This window comes from Cryptomeria japonica, chromosome 3 (assembly GCF_030272615.1).
Source record: "Cryptomeria japonica chromosome 3, Sugi_1.0, whole genome shotgun sequence".
Taxonomy (NCBI): domain Eukaryota; kingdom Viridiplantae; phylum Streptophyta; class Pinopsida; order Cupressales; family Cupressaceae; genus Cryptomeria; species Cryptomeria japonica.
This window is the reverse complement of record NC_081407.1, coordinates 546,097,808-546,107,734: the sequence shown is the minus strand read 5'-3', so window position 1 is coordinate 546,107,734 and position 9,927 is coordinate 546,097,808. Positions and strand designations below refer to the sequence as shown.

Below are 9,927 nucleotides of genomic sequence, written 5' to 3'. Positions count from 1 at the left end.
ACAAGGATTTGTTTTGGTTTCTTATTAGCTTTTAGTGACTTCTGGATTGTATTATGCCATTGTAAGGATCGTGCCCGAATCGGGGTAAATTTGAGTATCTTTGTATCTTGTTTCTCGTGAGTTGGTCCCCTTTTACAATAGTGATAAAACAGAGAACAATAGCGCTACTTTGGGCTACAAAAGCATCAAAGTAGTGTCAGCGGATTTCTAGGCTGGTTTTTGAGTCCCTCAGTTGACTTTTTTGCTTGGACTTCATTCCAGAGGCTTGTTTTGTTATGTTTGATGGTTTTGGGGCACTGTGTTATTCATTTGTGATGTGTGAATCCATTTGGGCTCCGGCAAGTGGTTTTGTGCTTGTCCATTGAGGTTTTTGATATATTGGTCCAACAAGTTGAGTGATTCCTTGTTGTTGAGGATGCTTAATTGTAGCTCCAACGAGAGATTATGTTGTGCCTCATTGTGGAGGATAATTCTATGTTATTGGATTCATGTATTGCCTCTATTTATGTGTATTTGACATTCTTGAGGCTCTGTTTATTGTTGCATTTTGGCATTATGAGCTTATGGCTTGATCCATGTTAAGTGGCTCTTGGTTGTATGTTGATGGTTATCTTTGTGATTCGGTTGTGTCAGTTTTGTAATGACTTTTGGATGCTTTCCATGTTGAGCTTCATGTTGTTATTGTGTTTTATTTTGTGGTGTTTTACCCTATGGTTATGGTCCATGGTTGGGAGAGTGGTCTCTTGCATGTGTGGACCAGGGTCTTGAACATTAGGCCTCTAGGAGGGGGTCTAGACTTGTTGGAACCACATGAAGAGTTTTCTTGTAATTACAAGTGATAATCTTAATAATTGATTAGTGGGTTTGGGTATCTATGAATTCACTAAACAAGATAATAATTGGTTTTGTGGCTCCACCTCATAGCCCTAGAAGCATGCGCGCTCGGGATAAGCTTGGGAAGACCGTTGGAGCGGTAAACGAATCTCCCTTGAATGGCTCCAAGGTTGAGATGGTTCCACGTGTCTATCAGGGTGAGGCTTGGCCCTTTCTTTTGTGAGTATAGCATGTGATGACACTCTTGCCTTAAATGTGTCCATTATCCATATGCTTTGATTTGTTGATTATGCCTCTAGAAGTTTGGTTGCTTTGATTTAGCCATGTGATATGATTTGTTTGTTGTACTCTTATGTTGGAGTCTTGTGATGTCATGTTGTATCCTATGGTTGTTAGGTGTCAGCTTAGGTCTTGAGTGTGAGTTGGAACCTTATGTCATCTCCTAGCACGGGGGGTGGTTCCTATTTGGTTCCACATGGTCAAGTGGTTTGATGTCTTCTTCCATTGGGATATTCTTCTTCTTTGATGTTAGTGTGTGTGGATTGGATTCTTGGATTCTTCATTATGTGGATATTCTTTCGAGCTGATTTCTATGTACTTGGAATAGAAAACATTGTATCATGATGATTTGTATTTGTAGAAGAGATTATGTGCCCCTAAGTTATGTATCTTCATGTATTTGTTGATGTAATTGAAAAGGGATATGATGTAGTAGTTTAGGAGGAGTTCTCAATGTACATTCATTGATGTATTGGGTATTCATCATGTAATGTTAGATTATGAGTTCTATGTGGAAAAAGTAGAGTTAGTATTTATACATTTGTATTGTATTGAAATTGTAAGATGGAATTGTATGTATAATCTTATGGAAATTAAGATGGAAGAATAGTGGTTGATGTTATAATTCTTGTTTAAGGAATGGAAATTATCTAGATGAAATGGATTATGTTGCTTAGGTAAATGAGTTACTTATCTTAGAGATATTTAGTAAAACTTAAAGGATATTCTAGTCTTTTTAAAGAGAATGGTTATATTATCTATGTTGGTTTTATGATGAATTAAAAAATGGATATTAGGAGTATTTGATTTGGTAGTTTCTAAAAGAATCTAAAAAGTATGTTATGTGTCTAAGTTATGCATAAGTGTTAAGGATGTATCATAGTTGTATGGAAAGTAAATGAATAGATGGATAATAGAATATGGTGTTCTAAGATGAATATGTGATGTGTTAAGATTTTGTCAAGTAGTAACGTTGAGATACCCTAGGGAATGGATTTGCATTATATGAGTTTATATAGAGTTATGTTAATGGTTAAATGGTTATTCTACTTGCATGATATGATTCTATGGTTATGTTCTTGTTGATTAATGTATTCATGTATATAGTTAATGATGCATTGATGAATAATGGTAGTAATGTTGCACTAATAAATACTAGTAATAGCATAGTTGTAATGGTTATCTTAAAAAAAAGAGGCCCCTACTATTCTAAGGCCCGCCCTTACTACTTTAAGGCAATCGAAACGGGCAAAAAACTTGCTAGAATAAAGCCCATGAATAATGGTAGTAACGTTGCATTAATAAATACTAGTAATAGCGTAGTTGTAATTGTTATCTTATATATATATAGAGAGAGAGAAATAAACCAAAATCTACTAACAAAAATATATATATATATATATATATATATATATGGTTATGTTCTTGTTGATTAATGTATTCATGTATATAGTTAATGATGCATTGATGAATAATGGTAGTAATGTTGCACTAATAAATACTAGTAATAGCATAGTTGTAATGGTTATCTTAAAAAAAAGAGGCCCCTACTATTCTAAGGCCCGCCCTTACTACTTTAAGGCAATCGAAACGGGCAAAAAACTTGCTAGAATAAAGCCCATGAATAATGGTAGTAACGTTGCATTAATAAATACTAGTAATAGCGTAGTTGTAATTGTTATCTTATATATAGAGAGAGAGAGAGAGAAATAAACCAAAATCTACTAACAAAAAGATATATATATATATATATATATATATATATATATATATATATATATATATATATATATATATATATATATATATATATATATATATATATATATATATATATATATATATATATCTTTTTGTTAGTAGATTTTGGTTTATTTCTCTAGGGTATATTGGTGGGCATTACACGCCTACAATTTTGTACACATCTACCCATCTATTAGGTTGCATTTGTTGTGAATGGTTTTGGGGCCCCTTCTAACATATTCTAACCCTTTAATAAAAACACTACATTTTGGTGGGGATGTTGGATATTAAATTTGTGAGGATCATTGATTAAACTGCAAACATCCTTAGGAAACAATTTGTTGATGCTAAGTTTTCTAGATTGAGAGACTCGCTTTAGTTATTAGGAGTTGTCATCGAGGTGAATACTGAGCTAATCTCTAGTTTGAGAAAAGTATTTAGAACTAAATGCCTCGTTGAAAGAAAATATTGACAAAAGAAATACTAGTAAAAGGTGAGAAATTGACTAAGGTTGAGTTTGGCATTGCCCAAGTTAGTTCCCAGGGAACCTAGTTGTTTCCTACATTTTGGTTTTTGTACTTGGTACCTTGTCTACAACTGTGTATCACTATGATTCAAACTAGTGGGTAGTTATCTCATGGTACTTGTTTCGTGTGCCTATTGCCTGCTCCATTCTAAAGGGTTTGGACCCTTTCAAAACCTACTTTAATCATTATAACAAATGGATATCACCTTCCTCTAAATTTTGGAATATACTATAGAATTGTAAAAACTATATTATTAAACTTAAGATGTGCCAATGACCGATATCTTTTTGTATGGATATTGTCCCAATAGGCTCAAATGTTACCCTTTGTGTTAGGGGGATCAGGTGCATAAATACAATGTTTTACCTTACCTATATCTATACACTTTTATTGTAATCTTGGCCCCTCAAGCAATCCACTAGTATCGTTGGCATTCTTGTGCACAATCTAATAGATGCATGTGAAATTTGGTGTCATGTTGATAATAGGATCTTGCACTTTATTCACATTATAAATAAAATAAATAAAATCCAAGAATAACATTTCATGAAATAATTTATTGGCCTGTGGTCTAGTGATTGAGGCTAGGTGCTACCATGCAAATAACTTGTGCAAAAATTGGTAATCATATTGCCATATTAATCACATTATGAAATTATAATAATATTGACTTGGTTATGAATCATGTTTCTATGTGGAATCCATTAGTAAAGAAAATGCATAGATAGATCATGGGTCGATATGTTTGCAGATATACAAAACTAAATTTCATAAACCACAATTGTTTTGTTAATTTCCAGCTACCTATCAGTGAAACTTCTTATTTGGAAAACATTCAAAAAGTACACATGGGAAAGACAACCATGAAGATGAATAGAATAAATTTCGCTTTTAAATAGTTGTAGGCAAAAGCCCAAAGGATTTTGAGGAAAGGAGATGGGAAATGAAGAGTTGTAATGCACGCCCAAGTTCCATTCTCACATAATCTTGGGCACAGTTTGGTAGTCTCGTTTACTTAACAAGACATACACTTCAACGAATGGAGCTAAAGCCCACACCTGTGTCATCATAGAGCTCTTGGAAGTAGGTGTCTTAGGGGTCTAGTGCAACTATATTGAGGCGTCCTGCCTAACCTCGTCTTCTGTAAGAGCTTTACCTTGGTGTTAAACCTAGCATTCTTAGCCTAATGGGTGTCAATAAGTTGTAAGGCAATACGATTACCACAATGAAGATCCTTTACAGTAAGTAAAAGCAATTCTGACAATGAAGTCATAGGTCCAAATCCCACCTAGGAATCAATGTGTCAAGCTTTTATGTTAATGTGGTTGTGATAAAGCAAGCCGAATGAGAGTATGTCGCACATCTAGAAATGGATTCCCTCCCTACCTCCCCTAAAACAAAACTGAAGCCTGATAAGTCTCCAAGTACCTTTGACAAACAAAATAAACGTAGAAAATAGATACTCTTAAGTAATCAATACAACTAACAAAATATAGAACACTGCATATTTCTCCAGATAAGTGTTCCTGACAAGAAAGTAGGAAAATACATTAATATTTACATGTTTGTCATATGTCTCTTCTAGATAATGTACTCAACGAATGGCATGAAACAGCCTCAAAAGATGAATGAAACTCGATCTATTACACCTCAATATCGCCAAAAACTAATAGTATGCAGTTACAGATACAAAAGTTACAAAATTCACTTAACAATTGGCATATTTAGAAGTTCAATCCTTATCCAACCAAATAATGGAGGATTCTCAAAAACTAATGTTGAATTAAATGTCTGTCATAACCAGCCAAATGCTAGGATTCCACTTTCATTCTCTTTCCCAAATCCTCTTCCTCAACTTCTATGGATTCAATGCCTCTCTTTTCTGTGGTTCCATTGCTTATAGGGGATATTGGCTCGGAAGCCATATACTCATGTCTCACAAGACTTGTGACAATGGCATAATCAGTATATGTTCCTTTGGAATGTAACATTTGTTTCCTCTGTATTGGAGAAACGTGTCCACATGTTGCATCCTCTAGTGCTCTATTCCTTAAAGTCTCAATTACATTGCCTTTTCCATGTTCAAAATATTCGATGGTGTCCTGCAGAAAAATCAGATTTGTTTGATTAGGAGCAACCAGATTAATGAAAACAAAAGTCCTGCAAAAATTAACCTGGTAGGATTTCAGGACTCAATACCATGCTTTAGAGGCAAAGTATCAAATTTTTCATTATTAGTAGCAATATCAAGTTCTCCGAAAACAATTTATCCAGAAGGAATTCAATTCAATCCAGATTATCATGCTCAATACTAGATAGGGCACATTGGTTAGACATTTAAGAGCCTCTGCTTGCAAACATGAATTATTTTCATCAACACTAAGATTTATAGTTGCATCTAAACTTCCTTTTATTCATGAGCCTTTGACTATTATAAGAATATCTGGAAAATGTTCAGAATAAACAGTAAGCCTTTCCCCAGAATATATTGCATGTAAATGCAAATCTAGTGCTAGACAACGAACCGTTGGAAGGTTACACATTAATAGTTGATCACCTAAAGGGAGGAAACAGTAATATAATCAGTTTCCAATTGGAAATAAAATATGATAGATGGGCATCCATATGGTTAGTTGTCAACTACTTTTTGCCAAAGCTTTTTTAACCAAAAACGAATATGCTTAGTTATAAAACCACAATATAACAAGAATATCAATACGCATTTCACACCTGAAAATCAATGGGATAATCCAGTTGAACTGATGAACAGTCACACCCATTGCCAAAATTAAGCTTCAAGAAAACTCTGAATGGTTTTGATCTCAAAGTCTCCCTGTGAAAGCCAAAGTTAATTCCCAAAACAGATTTTGAAATTAACCACTTTTAAAAATTCAAAATACTTTTATGATTACCTCTGTAGTTTAAAGGGCTGATCTGTCAAGAAAGCAGACTTTAGATGAGGCCTATCTGGAAAGCTTGCCTGCCAACATTGTAATTCCAAACAACCACTATCTAATAGCAACTCACTTACAAGATTTGAAAATATAAAGATGAATTAAACAAATTCGGAGTACAACCAAGAAGTTTTACGAGTAAAGAAAATTAAATCTCAAACCAAAGCTTAAAACAATAGACAAGGATAGCATGGGATCTATATCTTATGAAGGGAAATACTAATGTTCATTTCTATCCAAGTAAACAAGTAATGTCACTTTCATTAGCAATTAAATAAGGAAACTATATTTTGAATTGTCATACCAAAGCAGATCCAAAGAACGTCTTACCTCCACAGATTTGATAAAAGGCAAGGCTGCATTATTTCCATGTACACTTGAGATCCTCAACTTCCACTTTGCATACCTTTTCTCTGCAAGAATACTAATTATTTAGTGCCGAAAGAATTTATTCCTTAGCCAATGTCAGTTACGATTTGACTAAATTACTTTGTGAATAGAGTCTAACTCTACCCTTAAACAGAATCCATATATATTTACTTCTGAAATATTTTAAGACAAAGTAACTAATTCTACTTGTAAGAAAAAGGTCCTTCTTGCAGTGTCCTCACTGAGATGAAACTTGCAGAAATTTTGGTGTACAGGAATCTTTAATGTGTCACTGTACAAAAATCATAGTTTTCACTAACTTGGAATGTAACACATCTTATCTTCTTTGATCCTCTGGTCAAATATGTCTAATATCAAAGGAAATGCTCATACATGTAATTTTAGTTGTGTTTAAATTGATACTTTGTAAATATTCAAAACCTTACAATAGGATATATGAATGCCACCAGACATCTCAAGAAACTTATCTCAAAGGAATACCATATGTTAGGAATCTGACTGTACCATCTTAATCATGCTCAAGATTGCACAAGAGTTCAAATATATGGGAAAAATGCCTCAATAACACCTAATTAGCAGCCAATATGAGGAGCGCAAGTTGAGACAAACTTGTTAAAAGAAAGCCAGCAGACCTTCCCTTTAGCCATGGTCACAATATATCTAGGAGGGCAATAGGTAAAATATAGCATATTGAATAAGGAAGAATAAATAGTAGGCCAGCAGGTTAATAAGGTTATAAATCAAAACAGGATACAAGAGATTTAGCTTGAGGATAAGTTCCTAAAGTGTGACCACTGATAATTAATAATATCAATTAGGTTTATAACATACCCTACCTTATAAAAAAAGGTTCCATACTGAAGCTCATGAAGAAAATACGCTGGAAAGTTTCATTAATCTTTTAGAATAACCAAACATCAAATCAGGATGAATGAATCTTGATAAAGACTGGATTTTTACTAAATTGATAATTGAATGTTGTCGCTTTATGTATCATTGACTTGTGAAGTAGAAATGCATATATTTTTTGTGATGTTGATAGTCTGATTTTACATTATTCAATTGGCATTCATTAGCATCTTTATTCTTTTGCGTTTTTTCACCAGTGAGGGAATCTATTGGGGTAATCACCCAGAAAAAAGAATCTGAATTACATCCAGCAATGCTAAAGAGTTACAACCTGAAAATGTAAAAAATCAACCTTCCACAGAAGCCCAAAAAAGCCTACCAATCTAATATCAAAGAAACATCCCACAACCAAAGAAAAAATCATTGAGACCTCAAACGCCATCTCTTGAAACCATACAGAACTTTGTGAGAGCGGCTACTAAAAAAATCAAGCATGCACTCAACAAACCTCCTCCCTTATGAGAAAGCCAAGCTCCATAGTCCACTAAGAGCCTTCACCAACTAAAACCAAGGCTTCTAATTGCAATCTCTACTTATGATTTCCTCCCTCTATGCTTTGCTGTAGACCCACAATTAGCTTTGTTCTCCATACTTAATGTTTGAGAGATCGTATATCAAACGAAGCTAACTAATCTTTGTCTTTTGAAGCTGTTTTCAGATCCAACATTTTCCTACAAGCCTGCACTTCCTCACCATGAACCTCCTCAAATAGCTCACCTCCTACATCCAAAAGGAATTGGTTCCTCAACCTGAGCCAAAACCACAATCTTAAATTGACTCCCATCAAACCACCAAACGCTTCTAGTAAGGCATACACAATTTCTTTAATGTGGGTGAAAACACTCTGCTATATCTCTTCCTTGCTATAAATTGGAGAAGCGATAAGATAATCAGCAGAAAAACACCCATGGTTCCTCCAAACAAAATCTGCATACTGACTACAAGATGTTTGAATCCATTTCTACAAATGGACACTACAAGAACCCAAAGGATTCTTAGAGGAGCATTCCACTAACTTGTGCCAGTCCCTTAAAATTGATAAATTAAGTCTAAGATCCCTGAGAAGACATGATCTTAATGGAGTGAAAAATAGACTTTGAGATATCCACCAGGACAAATCCTCACAAACTGATTCTAGAAATCATCCTGCTCCTTATCAATTCTAACAAAATTGTCCACCTTTGCTACCAATTGCAAAATCAAAACAAGATCTCTCATCACCACTAAAAATTTGCACAAGCAACCCCACATTGGAACCTTTGTAATAAGAGCCACTATTGGATCTAAAAAGGATATTCACGGGCTCAAAAAAAAGTCAATCCTTTTGAAGAACCAAGGGCCCTTGTTCCACACAAAATCATGGTCATTAACAATCAGAAATTGAATGAGGAGGTAACGCTTCTTCAACAAAGAAAGAGTGGGATCCACAATATTGCTCCAAACAAATCATATCCACTTAGTTATCTCCTCAAAAGTTGGTCTTTTCCCAAAACATCTACAAGCCAAGGATTTGCTAGCAATATCCCCTTTAATTGATTTTAAACAATTATCTGCAAAACCTTATCAGCCAAACTTACCCCAAAGATAAAGTAGTTGAACCAGGTTGCCTTGATCCTTCCTTGATCACAACTTTAAAGAACCTTTTCCTTGAAACCTCCCCTGCCCACTTTCTTTGATTTAACACCATAAACATTGAAAGTTGAATGGAATTGCTAAATAACCAACACCCTCACAACCAAAGGGACAGAAAGATTGATGTTCAAAAAGTGGTGTGTAAAATGTCAATTTTGTCTTTTGCAAGGCAGTTGTTTGACTCTTCATAGAAGCTCATGTCTCTCACTTTCCATTTTGGGCAGAGCTAGGGCAACAAAAGGTGAATATTGATAGGCAAATCATTCCTCTAAGCCATTACTGTTTTCATGACTATTGGTGGGCATTGTTGAAGTTATAGCTGCGATAGAGATCTAAGATGCATATCTATTCTCCTCTCCAACGTCTCTTATTTATTTCGTGTCTCAATCATCTATATTATTATTTGTCTCCGTCTTGGTGGTTTCAGTTACCTTTATCTATCTTGTACAGTTTCTTTGGCTTCTGTTTTCCTTTCAAAATTCTTCTTTGTTTATATGATCGCTTTGAGGCTGTCGGTGAGATGTCTATGTGGCTGTCGGTGAGATATCTATGTGGCTGTCGGTGCCTTTTCCTCTACCATCGTGGAGTCTTTTCACTTGCAATTTGATTCATTATTTATATCGCTCTTCTATTTTCGTGGAGTCTTCTTCTTCGGCAGT

General features: G+C 34.6%; 1 protein-coding gene across 1 annotated transcript in view; it reads right to left on the bottom strand.

Moving 5' to 3' along the window:
* Nucleotides 1-5,008: 5,008 nt before the first annotated feature.
* LOC131075096 (NAD-dependent protein deacetylase SRT1) overlaps nucleotides 5,009-9,927 on the bottom strand; it is a 200,840-nt gene continuing 195,921 nt past the window's right edge. Inside the window, exons 11-14 of the mRNA XM_058011919.2 lie at nucleotides 6,668-6,750; nucleotides 6,296-6,363; nucleotides 6,114-6,216; nucleotides 5,009-5,485 (exon numbers count right to left, since the gene is read on the bottom strand). Coding sequence (XP_057867902.1) covers nucleotides 5,195-5,485; nucleotides 6,114-6,216; nucleotides 6,296-6,363; nucleotides 6,668-6,750 — 545 coding nt within the window. The 3' untranslated portion in view covers nucleotides 5,009-5,194. The remainder of the gene's footprint in view (nucleotides 5,486-6,113; nucleotides 6,217-6,295; nucleotides 6,364-6,667; nucleotides 6,751-9,927) is intronic.